The 19,292-nt window shown below is 43.9% G+C and overlaps 1 protein-coding gene across 1 annotated transcript in view; it reads left to right on the top strand.

Annotated features, from left to right (window-relative positions):
* Positions 1 to 19,292, top strand: part of LOC143935496 (P43 5S RNA-binding protein-like) — a 107,469-nt gene that overhangs the window by 74,204 nt on the left and 13,973 nt on the right. The window contains exons 5-8 of the mRNA XM_077459417.1: positions 29 to 102; positions 3,212 to 3,292; positions 4,725 to 4,954; positions 5,030 to 5,083. Of these exons, the coding sequence (XP_077315543.1) occupies positions 29 to 102; positions 3,212 to 3,292; positions 4,725 to 4,954; positions 5,030 to 5,083 (439 nt within the window). The remainder of the gene's footprint in view (positions 1 to 28; positions 103 to 3,211; positions 3,293 to 4,724; positions 4,955 to 5,029; positions 5,084 to 19,292) is intronic.

Raw genomic sequence — 19,292 nt, 5'->3', positions numbered from 1 at the left:
AGTTTAAATATCTTTTCTTGGTTTGCAGTTGTGATCACGCAGGTTGTGAATGGAAAGGGTCTACTAGTGCAAGTCTTAAAGCCCATCGCCGACGCCATGCAGGTAAGTGTAATATTAAGGGGTTTTATCAGCATATATTTATTATCTAAACAATAGAATAAGCAGCGCTGAATATAAATCCACACCAGTGAATTCAAAAATATTAAAGATAATAGACCCAGTCCAGTGAACATGAATTACTAAATGTTACTACACTGTGCAAGCCCTGCCCCGAGCATACAGAAAATAGAGAAGATTGATTAATAGTTTGTATCGAAATTAACACAAATTATTATATAGTGCATATCACCAGATGAATAGTGATAACAAATGTATACGATCTGTTGAAAAAAATATCCTGTGACTAAATATTATTCAACACTAAAAATAAATAAACAAATAACGAGAATCAAATGAATTGTTTCAAGTTCTATCAAACAATGTCCATTTCCTAAAAACATTGTTACCAACACCACTGTGAAAGCTCCTGAGAATATAATGTATCCCAGTAAAATCATAGTCCATACGTTGAATCTTCAGATCATAATCCAAATAATGGAATAGTGGAAAAAAAAAAACGGTTAACCAGTGTCTCTTGAATAAGCAGCAGATTACATCTACACTCCTCCACCACACCGCTCTAGATGCGACTCCTCTCCCCTTATGTGATTACTCACCCGCTGTATATGCCTCACACTTTCGTGTTTGGCTGGATGTGCTTTTTCCCTTTACAGGGTTTAAATGGGGTATCCAGTTTTCCACTCCAGAATGCAGGGCTAGTGCCATGGCTGTTCTCATAGACGCCACGGATGTTTCCATAGGTGTCACGGCTGTTCCCATAGATACTCTCATGCAACAAAGAAAAGATTTGCTTCCATAGCGTGATACAGTATAAAACTTTTTAATCACACATAAAAATCTCTCACATTGCACTCACATCAAAGGATGAATAAACACGCCAAATATAAAAATTCACAGCACTCTTGAGTAACCCATACTGAAGCTTAGGTGGTCACGGCGGACCCAGGATATGCGGGAATAATGGATAGTCTCTTCACCGCTCCTTAACTGTACCGCCGCTTTACAGGGATCAATGTAAGATGTTCAGCATCCTATATGTAGTCAAAATCCGACATGTTTCGTCATAAAATTTACTTAATCATGGACCTGGTCACTAGGGAAGACAAACTGACTTATATTTTCCCCAAACTGCTCTCAATGAAATTCACATGTGCATAGTCAGTGGTGAAATAGACTCTACTACGATAAAGTACAAATGTGAAAAAATAGAATAAACGACTGTGTAAGGAACAAAAAATATAGTCCATAAAAAAATCCAGAATGCGGAAAAGTTTTCTTTTATGTGCAAATTCAGTGTCCGTATAACACAAAGCCTTCACCACACCCTTTGTGTTCGTGTCCCCCCTCGTATGGAGCACTCACCAGCTGTACTGCTCAGCACTCTCGTGTTGAGCCAAAAAACGTTTAAAGATCTTATAAATGATGTTGTTCAATATCCAGCAATCGCTTGCAGTATAATTCCTTTCAGATATCAATAGACTTTCATCTCAAAGTACCTCAAGGAGACAAAAATACTTTCCATAGTGTAACACTGTAAAAATCTTTTAATCTTGATAAAAACCCATCATTACACTCACATGAACCAAACTTGAATGAAAGCACTTCAAAACACTCCACTCGCATATATTTATCATCAAGTTATAATTACCTGCTCTGTGCAATAGTGCTTCTGGCTACTCCCCTTCTCGGTGTGCCACCATAGGAAGCACTTCTGATTGTGGCACACCTGCAGGCTCAATCCTGGTCTGCACTATTTGTGGCAATTTTACAGTGCGGCTCGACTGATCCCTTATCACAAGATTTGATGGTGGGAGCCATTGACCGTTATCTGCCCTGTGAGGCAGAGCCACTGTTTAAGGTAAAAATATATAAATCACTTGCACAAAGGTTGCATGTTTTTTATAAAAAAGGTTGCTGTGACTAAATGTTACAATGTATAAAAACCATTAGCATATAGAAAATGTTGTAAAAGGCTGTGCATCCAAATATCAACTTTAAATTTTAAGTATGGTGGGCATTCTGCGTGCACACAATTTAAATTTATTTTTTTTGCTTGTGGACCCTGGGCAATACTACACATGCCCTTCGCGCGCCCCCCCCCCCCCCCCCCCCCACCACACTTACTGGTCATGGTTTTTAATGCATCAAAGGACCTAGTTGACCTGAATTTCAAGTTGCAACCTGACAATTTTATTTATTGCCTTAAGCTTTCAGCCCTAACTGTACCACCCCATATTTTTCTAGTGACAAATTTGTAATATACTTTTCATTTTTATTGAACATTTTCAACTATTATGCTGCAATAACATTGCGGGTTACAAAAGTAGGGTATTTTGGTAATTGCAACTTTAAATTTCCAAATAAAAGGGGTTCCTATGGTATATTCAGGCAAGTAGATAAAATGTTGGCTTCAGGCTAGCAATGGCAGCCTTTTTCAAGAAGGTACCTAATGAGGAGCGCAGTAAAGCAATTTTATCAGAATCTTCTTACATTTTTTTCAATGTAAAATACAGTAGATAATGTACTGTAGGCAATAACAGAATTAAACGAAGACCATGTGTGGAGAATTTTAGCTTAACTGCTTTGAAAAAGCCACCTAATGGTGTGGGGAAGAGGGCATGGTCATTTTATTGTCGCTGTTTTATACAATTATTTTTTATTTATTTTTTTCCATTTCTCCTAATCTTTCCTCATAATTTAGCTCCTCCAAGCTGCTTAACAGTTTAATTGTCCCTCTTGGCAGTTTTTTTGTTTTTTGTGAACTGGTGCCCAAAACTGAACTGTGTTTTCTAGATGAGGCATTACTAATGCCGTGTACCGAGCCAAAACTATGGCTCACATGCCATAAGTCTATGATCTGCAAGAACACACAGATTGATCTTGACTATTGAATCTCCCAGTTGTACTCTGCCTAGGCATTATGATACATGCATGGTTTTTAGTACCAAGTGTTACATTTATTGCTCTCAAACCTCGTTGCTGCCTAATTAAATGTATTGAGGTTGGTTTATAAGAATGTTGCAACTAAACAGCTTTGTCTTCCGAACAGTTGATTAAAAATAACTTGTATGAGCTAATTACTTTTTCATAGGGTATCGTTGCCCTTTCCCTGGTTGCCAAGCTAAATCTCCAACCTGGAGTGCTCTACAGAAACACAGAAAACAACATCCTTGTAAGTAATTACTATTTTTTTTTTTCCCCTCTTCTCCCCCACTTCTTCCTAGCAGTTATAGTGCAGCAACAATGCATTGTAATATGTATGAGAGGCATTAAATGGCATTACAAAACTACATCCATTATTATTCTTTTGTAATAAACACTTGGAATGTAGCACAGACCCATGTTGTGTTTTTTTTGTTGTGGTTTTGTTTTTTGAATTTGTCATCTGAATTTAGTCATATTTTAGCCAACTAAAATGTAATGGGCTTGAACTGTAATGCATTATTTAACCACTTACAGACCGGACCATTTTGCTGGTCAAAGACCAGACCACTTTTTGCGATTCGGCACTGCGTCACTTTAACTGACAATTGCGCGGTGTGACGTGGCTCCTAAACAAAATTGACGCCTTCCCCCCCACAAATAGAGCTTTCTTTTGGTGGTATTTGATCACCCCTGCAGTTTTTATTTTTTGCACTATAAACAAGAATAGAGCGACAATTTTGAAAAACATTTTTTACTTTTTATATCCCTCAAAAACATATAAAAAAAATAAAACTTTTTCCCTCAGTTTAGGCTGATGCGTATTTTTCATGTTTTTTGTAAAAATCGCAATAAGCGATTGGTTTGCGCAAAAGTTATAGTGTTTACAAAATAGGGATAGTTTTATGGCATTTTTATTAATACCTTGACCCACGATCGGATTCACGGGGGTCCCAACCGGTGCGCTCGCAATGGCAGGGCGGCACTGAAGATTGGATGTACCTGTACGTCAATATGCCTGCCCGTGGCATTCTGCCGACGTACATCAGCGTGCGCTGGTCGGGAACCGGTTAAACCCTTCTCTAGAATTTCCATTTTTTTTATGTCTTTGTTTATGAAACTTGGTTTTATTTATAAACATTGCTTGTTGACAAACTGAAGTGCAATTTTAAAATGCAAAAAACTGAAGACTAATCATTGCATGTGTTGCCTGAATATATATTTCTTAATATGTTATTATAAGAAAAGCCTTTATTCTTAACCCCCCCCCTTTTTCAATGCCCCTTATTATCCTTATGTGGTAGTGGAGTAGTGCAATACATGTTTCAACTTTTAATGTGCTATTATAGCCTCTGGCTTGTGTTGCAGATTTTAGAAATGGCCAGAGTATTATTTTGATGTCCCCTTTTTTTCGCTTTAGTTTTAGCTAGTCTTTTGACTAAAATACCATTTAAGTTTTGGTCATATTTTAGTTAGCTAAAAATGGCGTTCATTTAGTTGACAAAATTAACACAGGTATATGCACCAAGATGAAATGTTGCAGAAAAACTAAATTTTACTTGTCTTGACACTTGGCTACCTCACTAGAACCATTTTGTTGCCTATGATGGCTTATTTTAATCCTCCCTCCATGGCTGTGGTTTAAAAAAAAAAAAGCTTTAACCACTTTTCCTTTTCATTAGTGAACCTTCAATGCCCAAAGTGTAAGAAGTCTTTTAAAAAACGGGCTGCTCTGCAGAGACACAAAAAGACCCATCTGGACAATAAAATCACCTTGACCTGTCCCAGAAAAGACTGTACGCAGACATTTACTACAGTCTTCAACCTGACGCATCATGTAAGAAAGGATCATCTGTGTTTGCAGCCTTACTGTTGTTACCATGCCGGCTGTAATAGCACCTTTGCCATGAGGGTATGTATGGGCTATATGAATTAAAATTTTGGCTGATTGCTGGGAAGTTGGTCTCTAACTATTCTTTTCTTTTAGGAAAGCCTGCTTAGACATCTTGTGGCTCATGATCCTAACAAGGAGAAAATGAAGGTAGGGATAAGATTAAATGTGTATGTATCCCCTTCCCCCCTTGCAGGTGTCTCTTGTGCAAGTCCTATACTATGTACAATTGTACAATCTCTGCACAGCTCCTTTAGATCCAAGGAGGGTGAATCTAAAGCATTTTTTTTCTCAACCACCTTTCAGGACGACACCTGGAGAGGGGGCACTCCACCCAAATTCCCAGGAAACACTGCAGACCTTCAAAGCCCTCTTCCACCATGCCATCAGTCAGTCAGTGTTTGTCTCTCCATGGTGGAAGCGCTGCAGGAAAACCTTTAGAGGGTGGGCTGTGCTCTGATGTAGAAGGGGGTGATCTTACATCAGTGTGTTTGCTGCATGTTTTGTGACCATCTCAGTATAAGGGGGGGTGGTGTTCTAGAGCTCGGGTGAGTAGTGGCCTGCTGTGTGGCTGGAATCTACAGGTCGGGCTGGTGTTTCAGTCCAGTCTGGGAGTATTGGGCAGTGGTATTTCCCCACATCAGTTCCAGGTCGCTGCTGGTTGGCTGCATTTCTGGTGGAGGCATGGTGGCACTGGTTCTGGCCGCTGGAACGCAAAGGTGGGTGAGATGGTGCTTCCTGCCCCCAGTGTGTAGGAATGCCGTTGTTCTGAGGAAGTGTTGCCCAAACCCCCCCCCCCCCCAATCGGATAGTGTCTGCCCTATACGGCTCAGCGCTTTCACAGTACAGTGGACAAAGATGCCAAAAGTCTCTGCAGATGAGCGGCGCCTGCGCACTTAATAGTACCTTCCTTTCACATGCTCCCGATGTTGTAAAACAGCAGTATAACAGGTTCCCTCACAGGCTCACTTCGCTCTGCGTAATTTTTATTCTAACTTTCCATTTGGATGGTGGGGCTAACCTGGACTGAGGGCAGAAGGTACTATTAAGTGTGCAGGCGCCGTTCATCTTCGGAGACGTTCGGCGACTCTTGTGTCCTCCGTACTGCGCAAGTGCAGTATAGGGAGGACAGTTCTTGACAGGACTTAAAGGTGTGTGTGTGTGTGTGGGGTTTTTTTATATTATTTTTTTTCCTGATGGATTTGGCATTCTGCTGCTCACTCTGCCAGGATGGAGGTGTAACTGATCGCAGCATCTGTGAAAACTGGCACCAGCCAGGCCAAGGTAAGAGGGCTGCAAGGGGCACCTTTTATCTTTTCTGATTGGGCCATACTTTGTTTTGCTGTATTGCCTTTCCCTTTTTGATGTCTAGAGGAAGCCTGCTGCTAAGGCTACCTCTCTTGGCCTTGCACGCAGAGCACCAATCCAGCTGTATCTATTTTTCTGTTTTGCTTGGCTTCACTTCCTATGGTGGCACTTTCTAAACTAAAGTTTGCATGGGGTTCTTAAGCTTTCCTGCAGGTCAGAGTTAGCTGGTTAACCTTTTTGTCTTGTTATGATCCTATAGGCCTATAGTCTGCATTTGACTTGGTTAAGGAAGAGTTTTGGCAATGCAAGGATTTATTTTCTTCAGTGAAGGGAGAGTTAACAGATGCCTTTGACTAGCAAAAAGCAAACAAAGCCGAAATACCAGCTACTTGGACATAGTCACAGCACTGCATTTCATCCAGTCCTCAGGCATCCACCTCAAGGTCTATTGGGGCTAGTGACTCTGAGGAAGGGGTGGGGGGGGGCGCAAGTATTCTTCCTTCCCTCCAGGACTCGGATGAGGAAGAAGCGAGTTTTATATCTGGAAGATCTATCATTGGATGAGGTCGATGATTTGTTTGGCGCAATTTGCACTACCCTGGGAATTCGGGAGGAAAGTGTACAGCTCTTGATACACAACAAAATGTATCGGAGTCTGGACGAGTCCAAATGTAGAGTTTTTCCAGTACAGAGTATTAGAAACATTTAAAGAATGGAAGGATCCTTGCCCAAATCCCTGACAAGGTTCCCGTTTGAAGAGGATGATGCCCATGTATGGAATAAAAGGCCCAGGATGGACAGATCCTTGTCACAAGTTTCCTGACATGTGACTCTGGCGTTTGAGGTTATGGGCGTATTGAAGGATGCGATGGACAAAAGGGAAGACTATGTCCTTAAAGGGTGGGACTCTGATCAACCTCAAGTCTGCAATGGCATCCACAGTGTATGCCAGAAATGTGTAGTGCTAGATCCAATAAAAGAGCACATGAAAGCCAGGACTTCTAGGAAAGATCTGCTGAAATCCTTTCCCCTCCTTTATTTTTTTTTTTTTTTTTTTTAAGGTGGTGAAATACATAGCAGATGCTTCTGCTGTGGCGGTAAAAAAAGTCTGCAAGGTCCTCTGCGCTTATCAACTTTGCCAAATGAGCCATATGACTTAAGACCTGGCTACGTGGGATGGCTTTATCTGCTGCTTTTCTTTTCAGTCCAGATTGTGCTGTATAGAACAGCCAATAAGAAAAAAAGCTTTCCCTCTCCAAAAGAAGCAGCCTTTTTAAGAGGGCTTTTCATTTTGTTCCACAGTCTCCGATGGGGAGCAGTGCCAGAAGAGGAAGTTTACCTTCTAGAAGAGCAAAAAGGGAGGGGGGGGGCATGCTCTTCAGGCCCCCTGGAGTCCACTAAAAACAAATGACAGCTGTAATGCTATCCTGTACTGGACACACGAAAAGCTGTAGCTAGCGATCATGTTCAGGATTCATAGGTCAGCCATGTCAGTCTTGCAGAACAATTACACATTGCAATAGTGATATTACCCCCCCCCCCCCCTTGCTTTAATTCATGGAATTCATAGGGTTAACTTTAGCACACCTCAAAAGAGCATTGGCTCAACTTGGAGACATCAGAAACCAGGCTTAAACCTGTACAGCGCTGTAAGACTGCTAATTGAGTCTTGCCAGGGTGTCTGTATGCTTAATGGACTTGGTGATAGTTTTATGATAGGCCTGGACAGCAGAAACAAAGTGTGCCATAAAAGGATACACAGAACTAATGGGGATCGTAAAAGGCATTCAGAGACCTTTGCCCAATTAAAGACTTAAGAAATCCACAAACCATTCCTAAACTTGGACAGAAACCTGACACCTTAATACAGGGGTCTCAAACAGGTGGCCCTCCAGCTGTTGCTAAACTACAAGTCCCATGAGGCATTGCAAAGCTGGCAGTTACAAACATGACTCCCATAGGCAGAAGCATGATGGAAATTGTAGTTTTGCAACAGTTGGAGGGCCGCCAGTTTGAGACCCCTGCCTTAATACATATATCTTTGAATGCCGAATGTCATGTTGAACAAATCAAGTTAATACAGGAATACGCTAGCACATACAAAAGGCAAGATGGCTGTCTGGTATCCCCTGGGTGAAAATTTTATCTGAGCTTGTTATCCCTCAATGTGAAATTGAATGCTGATCAATCGGTCAGTTTCAAGAATGCAACTGGTACATATTGGGAGATATGAATAGTGGTATATATAAAAATGTGTAAGAGGGCCATTATATTGTCGTCAACCTTGGACAGCCCATGGACACGCCTTAGCTGTTTTTATTGGTCAGGGTCATCTGTCAACACCACATTTGCTTCCAGAGAAAATGAAGATGCCAAGATAGTTGTCAGTTCTTTACCATCAAATCAGAAACATCTGCCAAGTTTGAGAACAATAACGCCTGGCTCATTGACCGACCGTACTGTTTAACCCAAGGACGTTGCACAAATATTCCCCGCACTTTTTTTTTTTCTCTGTTGCTGAATTATGTCTTTATTTCTTTGCAACATCACTTTTTTTTTTTTTTTTTTGTTTCTGTTTTTTATGTTTTATGTGCACCAATATTGACTGTTCATTATTTAAAACCATATTTTGAAAAGTGTAGAACCTGTCTCAAAGTGCTACTGTATAGGATAAATCCTACGAACATACCTGGCAACCATGTATTATAAAATCATAATTGGTATTGCTAAAATTGCATGTTTTTCCTCTGGCTCAGTGCAAAAAGGTGGGTGGTGGCAGTTAAAGGGGTAACTGCTTAATTAGCCCAGTGACAATCTCTCTCAGATTGCTGGCACCAAGATTGTGGGCCCACAAGCTGGAAAATCCTTGTGCCGGGGCAGCTAAACACTGCATTGTTACACAAGTGACAGTGCGGTGTGAGATTGGCCGTTCCTTTGTCAGGTGTTTGAATGTGGGTATCAGATCCCTGCCCTCCTCGCCATCACAACCGCCTCCTCCCAGTGAGAGGAAGTTGGTGTCCTTCCTTCCACAATGGGAGGAAACAACCTTGATCCTGTTCAAGAACAGTATACCCCCAACCTGCAGTTTTCCGAAACCCATCCAAGTGGGTTTTTTTGTTACCAGTCTTCCATGGGACAGATGTCTTCTGCAATGATGTCCCTCTTGGAGGAACTGATACAGCAGGAAAGTCCTATTTCATGTTCCCAAGGAACAAGAAGGCCAAGATTTTTTACACTCTTTTTGGTCAGAAAACCCTCCAGGCAGTTCCGCTTGATTCTGAGCAAATCAATTGGTACAAGCACTTCTGGATTGGCATTGTCCCCAGGTTGTTTCATGGCGTCACTGGACCTAAGACACATTTGCACATCCCAATGACCAAGTCATTGCAGAAATGTTTGCCTCTCGTTGACAATCTGGGAAAGTCCATTTGTTATCTCCAATTTGGTGCTTTACTCTTCAGACAATCATCCTCATGGGGGTATTCACCAAAGTCCTGGCAGAAGCACTGGAACTATTAAGGCTGAGGGGATCTCGCTTGTGGAGTGTGGAATTCATAGGCTTTTTAACGAGCCTGTGAGACGTTTTTATGCAATGGGACCCTCCTTTGTTTTCCCACATTGTATGATGTGGTGTTGGAAAGGGAAACCTGACCAAAAGGAGTTGCAGTTGGTAATAATTGAGAGATTGAGGCCTGTTTGTTGGTTTTATGATCTTACCAGCATAATTATCCGAGTCCATTTTAGTGAGTGTTGAAGGATTCAGTGGTTGAGCACTTGGAAACTTGAGATGTGAAATACAAATGGTCTCTGCATAAACATTTGAAATTTTTGAATATCTTCCCTTTATTCATATTTTGCACATTATTTGTTTACAATATATGCAGTATTAGACATTCTTTTTTGAATATTTGCACTTTAATATTGAGGATATTGGTATTGATGGGTGGACCAGCGCTACTCTCTCTCATCACAGTATTTGGTTTGTTTGTCACAATAATTGGAGCAACAGCTGTCTATTAATGCACATATATGTGGCGCTGTTATTCTGATACTTTGGATCTCTATTGTGCCCCATCTAGATGACCTGCTTCTATTTTCAGATTCCAGGGGTCAGATGCTAGCAAACCCTCAAGAGTCCCCAAGTCCACGATTTGAATAAAACCCCAACCCGTGCTCTTCCATGGGAACCACCATGATTACTTTTTGCGACAAGTTGCCTCAATGCTTGAATTTTTATTTTTCCTCTGGTTCTTTTTGGATCATTTTTGATCTGAGCTGGGAATTTTCAGAGCTCTAGTTTGTAACCTAGAGTTATTGTGGAGACCACCCATCGGTTCTGAAATTCCTCCTGCCAGCCAGGAGCTTTTTGAATGTTTGTTTGTTTTTGTTTGTGTTTTTTTTTTTTTTTTGCTGACCAATTTTTCAACCACAAGATTCTATGCATATGCACCAACCCAAGCATAAGGAGAGAGGTCTGAAGGACAGCATCTGATTGCATCAACTGCAAAACACAAAGCCGCTGGCAGGTTGGCTAGCTCCTGGGCCTGCTGTTCAGGGAAAACCTTAAGCACCTGCTTCAAGTGATCTCTCAAGGATTGACATACCCCAATTGCCGCCACTGCAGGTTGAGCTACTGAGCCTGCCAAGGAAATGTGTTTTTTTTTTTTTTTTTTTTTTTTTTTTTTTTTTCAGAAATCCCAACTTTATCACTTGTATCCCTAAGCATTTGAGCGTTGTCAACAGGACAAGTCAAACTTCTTTTTTTTTATTTATTCGGAGGATATAGCAGCATCAATTGCCGGTATACCCCACATTTTTGATTTTTATTTTTTTAATTTTTTCCCTCCCATAGGATAAAGCGTTAAACATTCTCTCCCCCCCTAAAAAGTTCATCTGTGATCCCACTCAGAATAAGCTTTTCCAGCAAGGAATGAACAGGAAAAAGCATGCGCAGCTTGAAGAGGCTAAAGTGAACCCAAACAAAATGTGGGCTTTTCAACCGACTTGAGGTTGAGGGGGATTCGTCTCACCTTTCCCAGAGTTCCTCTGAGGGTCCTGGGTGGTAGAAGGGGACCTAATGGGTTTTCTTTGTGAAGATACGATTTTAAGGCAATTAATCAATCCTCTAATCCACTTATGGTTGAGGAAAAAATCTGAGTAATATACAGGGGCTGAAATGCCCAAAGCGGCCTCCCTAGGTCTTTCAGGAGGAGATGGCGTCGCAGAGGGGGGGGGTCCTCGGAGCCTGATGGAGATCCCTTTTGAGCCCCTATTTTTCAGAGTATTTGTACCGCCCCTTCTGCCCATAGTGCTAAGCACAAATGCAGAGGTACTACCAGAAATGCACCTACTGCTGAGCAAAATAGTCCAGCAACTGCCACTGCTATTAAGGCACAGTCTAAGTAAATGTTGCCTGGGAATGCCTTTGTCGCCTACACTCACATGCCATCCATCTGCTCTGTCCCTCCTTGAGCTGTGTGCGCCTGCAAAAAAAGTGCACATTTTTATAGCCTTGTATAGACCACATTGTGGGTGTTGAACCACGCCAACGTCGCACTAATGCTCCGTGAATAACCTATTCAGTAAATACTGTGGATCTGTCCTGTGATGTATGAAAAAAATGTGTGTTGTTGTTGTTGTTGTTGTTGTTGGTTGTTAGCTATTTCGGCACAAAATGCAGGCAGTGTCATTCGCAGAACCTTTTTTTTTTTTTAAGTTAAATTTCCGGATCGGTTAATTCTCACAACAGATCCAGCCTCTTTCCAAAAATGTCTTCATCCTTTCAGCACACTGGAGATGGTGCTACCTCTGTTCGCCGCCAGTCAGTGGCATAGCGTGGGTTGTCAGCGGGCAAGGAAAGTCATTTGCGCCCCCTAATGCGTGGACTTTTAGCACTCAATGAGTCCCTTCGACTAGTACAGTATAAAATCCCTTACCCCCTATGTCGCAGAGCTGATCTGCGTCTTACTTTTACTGCTGTAGGTCGGCTGGCAACTGACGCTACACTGATGACCATACGACGTTACACTGACCTCTCTATCACTGGCTGGGGGGGTAGAAACACGACTCTCACTCACCTTGTCCACGGTCCTGGCCTGCATCGGTCCGGAATATGGCAGGAGAGACTCTCGTCAGAAGACAGCGGCTCACTGTGATTGGGCGTATTGCTACATTCCCATATTCTTAAATATGATTTTGTTGGCTTGTCATAGTGCTTTGCTGTTCTGTTTTCCAGCATGTCGGAGGCTACTCTGACTGATGTCATGGTGGAAGAGGAGGTAATTAAAGTCTGCAGTGTTTCCTGGGAATTTTGAGTGGCGCTGCTCTCCAGGTGCTGACCTGAAAAGCTCTTAAATACAGTCCCCATATGTCCATAAAATCAGATGGGCCCTTGCTCTACATTAAAGGAGATACCTGTACAATCATGCACAAAGGGAAAACCATTGCCAACGGGACTCAAATGAGGCACAGCCATAAAAATAGTGTACGAAAGTTGTTGCCAAAAACCAATAGTAACATGCCTTTCTAAAGTTTTCATAGATGGTTACCAATGCTATAAGTAAACTAATGACCATAAATTGGAGCTTAAACTAAACTTCCATAAGGTGGATAATCTGTACTGATTTTTCTGTCTTGCAAGATCAAAATTCAGTTACAGATAAATATTTAGAGATGGCAACTGGATAAAGCGAGGACCAAACGACACTCATACCTGACCTTTCACCTGGTATCAGAGCCCAACTGTAGGAGACCTCTTACAGCCCTGGCTTGGGGACCACTGGGGTAGCAACAGTGGTATAGGACTGCAGTGAGGTAGGAGTACCTGTATGATCCGTGTAGCTGATACAGATACAGTGGTGTGAAAGTGTTTGCCCCCTTCCTCATTTCCTGTTCCTTTGCATGTTTGTCACACTTAAGTGTTTCGGAACATCAAACCAATTTAAACAATAGTCAAGGACAACACAAGTAAACACAAAATGCAATTTGTAAATGAAGGTGTTTATTATTAAAGGTGAAAAAAAATCCAAACCATCATGGCCCTGTGTGAAAAAGTGATTGCCCCCTAAACCTAATAACTGGTTGGGCCACCCTTAGCAGCAACAACTGCAACCAAGCGTTTGCAATAACGTGCAATGAGGCTTTTACAGCGTCCTGGAGGAATTTTGGCCCACTCATCTTTGCAGAATTGTCCTAATTCAGTTACATTAGAGGGTTTTCGAGCATGAACGGCCTTTTTAAGGTCATACCACAACATCTCAATAGGATTCAGGTCAGGACTTTGGCTAGGCCACTCCAAAGTCTTCATTTTGTTTTTCTTCAGCCATTCGGTGGTGGACTTGCTGGTGTGTTTAGGATCATTGTCCTGCTGCAGAACCCAAGTTCGTTTCAGCTTGAGTACACGAACAGATGGTCGGACATTCTCCTTCAGGATCTCTTGGTAGACAGCAGAATTCATAGTTCCTTTTATCACGGCAAGTCTTCCAGGTCCTGAAGCAGCAAAACAGCCCCAGACCATCACACTACCACCACCATATTTTACTGTTGGTATAATGTTCTTTTTATGAAATGCAGTGTTCCTTCTACGCCAGATATACTTGGACACACACCTTCCAAAGAGTTCGACTTTTGTCTCATCGGTCCACAGAATGTTGTCCCAAAAGTCTTGGGGATCATCAAGATGTGTGGTGGAGAAATTGAGGCAAGCTTTGATGTTCTTTTTGCTCAGCAGTGGTTTTCTCCTTGGAACTCTGCCATGCAGGCCATTTTTGCCCAGTCTTTTCCTGATGGTGGAGGCATGAACGCTGACCTTAACTGAGGCAAGTGAGGCCTGCAGTTCCTTGGACGTTGTTGTGGGGTCTTTTGTGACCTCTTGGATGAGTCGTCGCTGCGCTCTTGGGGTAGTTTTGGGCGGCCGGCCACTCCTGGGAAGGTTCACCACTGTTCCATGTCTTCGCCATTTGTGGATAATGGCTCTCACTGTGGTTCGCTGGATTCCCAAAGCTTTGGAAATGGCTTTATAACCCTTTCCAGACTGATAGATCTCAATTACTTTTTTTTCTCAATTGTTCCTGAATTTCTTTGGGTCTCGGCATGATGTGTAGCTTTTAAGGATCTTCTGGTGGACCTTACTGTGTCAAGTAGCTCCTATTTAAGTGATGCCTTGATTGTGAACAGGTGTGGCAATAATCAGGCCTGGGTGTGGCTAGAGAAATTGAACTCAGGTGTGGACAACCACAGTTATAGTATGTTTTAACAAGGGGGGGCAATCCCTTTTTCACACAGGGCCATGATGGTTTGGATTTTTTTTCACCTTTAATAATAAACACCCTCATTTACAAATTGTATTTTGTGTTTACTTGTGTTGTCCTTGACTATTGTTTAAATTGGTTTGATGTTCCGAAACACTTAAGTGTGACAAACATGCAAAGGAACAGGAAATGCGGAAGGGGGCAAACACTTTTTCACACCACTGTAAGTAGAGGGGATCCACCGGATGGACTGGACTGTAGAGGAAGTTGGAGGCAGTTGTAACGGGTGTGGGTCAGTGACCCCTGGATCTAGGCGGAAACTGGATCAGGACTAGACTGAAGCAAGTGAGACAAGCTGGGTCAACATGGGTAATCTGGTAGTTAATACAGCCAGCAGAGAGTAGGTGGCATGCAGTGGTTTGGCAAAAGATGATCAGCAGGGCCAAGGCAGGCTGGGTCAGGAAAGAAGGCAGCAGTCAGACGAAGCAGGATCAGATAACAGCAGGTACAGGATCAGACTTGGGTAAAGCTGCAGATCAGACAGCACTGTACTGGAGCAGCTGCTGTCTGTTTAAAGGGAAACTGGCGGCAAGCCGAGTTGGTGTGCGTGCCTGTCACGCGTTCCTGCGCACGTGTGCCTGCTGTGTCTCTACGCATGTTCATGCACCACTGCCCAATGCGGCTTCCTTGTGTGCCTGCCTTGCCACCGGGTATCCCTGACATGAATTCAGTTGGGGGGGAATATATACCTCCATTCTCTATTTTCCCATTGGCGCTTGTTCATCTCCGGAGTTGCAAGCCCTTTCGCAATTCACCATCTAACACAAGACTCCAGGGATTCTTTGCCATCTGTCCCCCTCTTTATGCCCTGCAATTTCATTTTTAGTTTTTTTTCTCACCCACAGGCTGTCCACAGGTGACTGTATTGTTTCATGCCCCTTCAACTTCTGGGGACTGGGGGGCATAGTCGCCAAATGTGATGTGTGGCTTGGGTCGCACCAAGTTTTCCGGTGTTCTGTCAAAATTCATCGCTCTAAAATCACATCACTTATGGTTACTGTAAAGCATCAGTACTTGGCCATTTTCACAAATGGCTGTTTTGACACACCGGCAAGTGTAAACACTCTGGTACACGATGATATGAGTGGACATGGTTAGTCTGCCCAATACTAACCGACATCACTGCCTCCAAGGCAGCGACAACCTTTTTCCTCAGCTGCTGTTCTGTCAAAGCAGCAAGGTCTTCATGTGCTGGAGTGTACACGCTTGCCAGTGTTGTCAAAATGGCAACTTGTCCGAATCTTAATTACTGATGCTTTACTGTAGCTGGAAGTCATGTGATTGGAGATCTCGCTGAATTGGCTATTTTGACAGAACACTGACATAAGTACATTTTGTGTGTGGTGTGATGCGTGTCCCTGTGCACAATATTATCCTCTCCACTGACAGGCGGAGCATGATGCATCTGCTGCATGCTGCCTCACGCTGTCCCTAATGTTCCATTGGTCATGCTTTCATAGTGGCGGCTTATCGGCCTCATGTGTGCTTGAGCACCAAGGCAGTTTCCCATCATGGTGACATTGGAGGGGTGGGGTGTGGCCAGTGCTCTGGCTATTTAGCCAGGTGCACCCACCTGCATGAACACCATTCCTCCAGACAGGACCTGGCTGTGTCTGTGTTGGTCTGTCACTGGTCACCAAGATTTGCAGGGTAAGTTAAACTTTCTAGGAAGCCCCACTACTTCACAGCCACTTTATGATGCACTTTTGTTGTGTTCACCACACTGGGCCGTTTCATGGAGTGTTTGGTATCCCATTTTTCTCCTCTCGTCTTCAGGGACAGCCTCTGAGACATAGGGCTCCTCCCTCCGGGACAGGAAACGCACATACACCATGTCTTAAAAGGTGGTCCTCCAGGCCTCCCTCTTCAATTATTATTTCCTGCCAGATAGGAAGGAGCACGTTGGAGGAACTAAGGGAGCGCCACGTCTCAGGGCGGTCCTGGGAAGAGCACCTGGCATTGACCTCCTCCTGCCTAGGCCCCTCGGTTAAGTCATTCAAAGGAATGATGGACAAAATGCAGACGCCCCCTTTAAGCATGCATAGGGCAGCTAGTCTCCCTTCCTTATTTGAGCCCTGTCAGGAGGGTGGGGGGGGGGGGGAGAGGTAAAGGGGGGTCTAGATCGCAAGCCTCCTCTCGTAGATTCAGCATTTGACTCAAGAAGAGGAGGATTCTTTCAGAGGGTCCAGATATAGGTTATTTCTGGACAATGTGGGGGATCTACTAAAAGCTATTTATGACACGTTCAAAATTTTGTGAGAAGAGTCAACTGTCCAAGCATGACCTAATGTACCAGGGATCTAATGCTCAGAAAGCCAGGGTCTTTCCCGTACATAAATCGCGAATTGATTTGATTCTGCGGGAGTGGGAACAGCCAGAAAAGCCTTTCTTCTCTGGTAGCCTCAAGCGGAGGTTCCTGTTTATTCCATGGATGCTTCGCATCCGCCTCAAAGTGCCTAAACTAGATGCACCTTTTGGCTAAAATCTCAGACAGCTTTTGCCTTTTGATTTGGGATCGCTCGGGGATCCCATGGATAGAGGGATGTGTTGCTTAAGAGGGCGTGGGATGCCTCTTCAATTGGGTTGAAACCAGCCCTAGCAGCTACGTGTGTTGCCAGGAACCTGGAGTGCTGGTTATCACAGTTGCAGTCCCATATTTCAATGGGTACTTCCAGACAACATCTCCTGAAGTATTTTCCCCTCCTGTTCAAAGCAGTGGGCTTTTTGGCGGATGCCTCTGCAGGATCAGGAAAACTGGCTGCTAGGTCAGCCGCCTTGGTAAATGCAGCAAGAAGGGTGGTATGGCTTAAAACTTGTTAGGGTGACTGCCTCCAAATAAACTTTGTGGATTACCCTTTTCGGGTGACCACTTGTTTGGGCCAGGCCTTCAGGAGGCATTGGAGCTCGCTCAGGATAGGAAGGTATTTCCTGAGAGGAAGAGTAAGTCTAAGGGCAAATGTTTGTTAGAGGCTCCAGACAACAGGGCCAGCAGGTGAGAGACTGCCACCCCAAAAAACATTGGATGGGTCATAAAGGGCGTGGAAGAGGAGGAATCCTATTTAATCCTCCTCAAGCCACCACAAAGCCCCAGTGACTCCTGTGTCCCGGTGGGGGAGGCTGGGGGAATTCCTCCCACAATGGACAAAGTTCACTCCAAGTCCGTCCATTTTGGATATCATAAGGAAGTTACAGACTGGAGTTCAATTCAGGTCCCCCCCTCAGTCTTTCAGGTTACTCAGTTGCCCAGAGACCATGAGAAAGCAATAGCCCTAAGCTTAGGGGACCTGGTAGATCAGAGAGTCCTTATATGGGTGCCCAAGAGGGAGCAGGGTCGGGGTTTACTCCCATGGGTGTTGTGAGAAAACCTTCTGGGAAGATCAGACTGCATTTTAAAAACTGATTCAGGGGCCGGAGATTCAAGATCAAACAATTCAGGATGGAATCTATCTTTACAGTAACCAGCCTCCTCTTTCCAGGATGTTATATGGCCACAGTAGACCTCAGGGATGCCTAGCTACATATCCCTATACATCAAGAATTTCAGAAATTCATCAGGCTGGCGGTAAGGGTAGGGGCAGAAGTTCTGCATTTCCAGTTCCGAGCGCTTCCTTTCGGTCTATCGTCATCACCAAGAATTTTCACAAGTTCTAGCAGAGGCCTTGGCTTCATTAAGAGTCAGGGCCATTACAGTGATCCCTTACCTGGACAATCTTCTGTTTGTGGCCCCCTCCACTCAGCAACTAGAGAGAGTTGCAGGAGGCCCAGGGTTTTCTCCTATCTCGGTGGCTAATCAACCGGGAAAAATCCCAGCTTACCCCAGCACAAGAAGTCCTGTATTTGGGATACATGATATCTTCAGTAGAGATGAAGGTTTTTCTCCCGGGAGAAAATTCTGAAAGTGGATCAGGCAATGGCCCAGCTTCAATCCAATCCACTATTCCCAATCAGAAGTGATGAGTTCTGGGTCTGATGTCTTGTTTCCTGGCGGTTCCTTGGGCAAGACTACATCAGCAACCGCTGCAAAATATCATGCTGAGTTGCTGGGACGGCAGAGGGCAAACCCTAGATCAACCTATACAGATACCTGCAAAAGTCAAGAGGATTTTATGATGGTGGTGGGCTCATCGCAACCTGGAGGTTGGTCTGTCATGGACCTGTCCTGCAGCCATAGTGATGACGACCGATGCCAGTACCTGGGGATGGGGCGCTCATCTGGAGCAGTCCTTGGCTCAGGGAGCCTGGTCACCAATGGAGGCTCATCAATCCCCAAATGGGAGGGAATTGCTGGCTATTCTAAGAGCTACGGAGGTCTTTCAATCCTGGATAAGGGGATTACACCTACAGGTTTGAACAGACAATGCGGCGGCTGTCGCACATGTAAACAAGCAAGGGGACACAAGGAGTCCTGCCCTGCAGACTGTAGCCAGCAAGATTCTGTGCTGGGCAGAGGTGAATCTGTCCTTGCCAGCCATTCACCTGAAAGGCACTCAAAATTCACTGGCGGATTTTCTCAGCCATCAGCGGGTGTCAGGACGAATGCTCACTGAACAGAAGTGTTCAGGCAGATCGTAGGACATTGGGGACAACCAGAGGTGGATCTTTTTGCCTCCAGAGGCCAACAAGGTGGCACAATTTTTCTATTCTGTCCCCCCCCAGGCTCAGGCCATGGGAATAGACGCCTTTGCCAACCCTTAGCTGGATCACACAGAGGAAAGGCATAACACAGGTTGAATTGCCAACAG

This window comes from Lithobates pipiens, unplaced genomic scaffold (genome assembly GCF_037356315.1).
Source record: "Lithobates pipiens isolate NorthernLeopardFrog02 unplaced genomic scaffold, aLitPip1_a1.2 Scaffold_28, whole genome shotgun sequence".
Classification (NCBI taxonomy): Eukaryota; Metazoa; Chordata; class Amphibia; order Anura; family Ranidae; genus Lithobates; species Lithobates pipiens.
The sequence above is the reverse complement of the archived record's forward strand: the minus strand, read 5'-3'. Positions and strand labels throughout refer to the sequence as shown.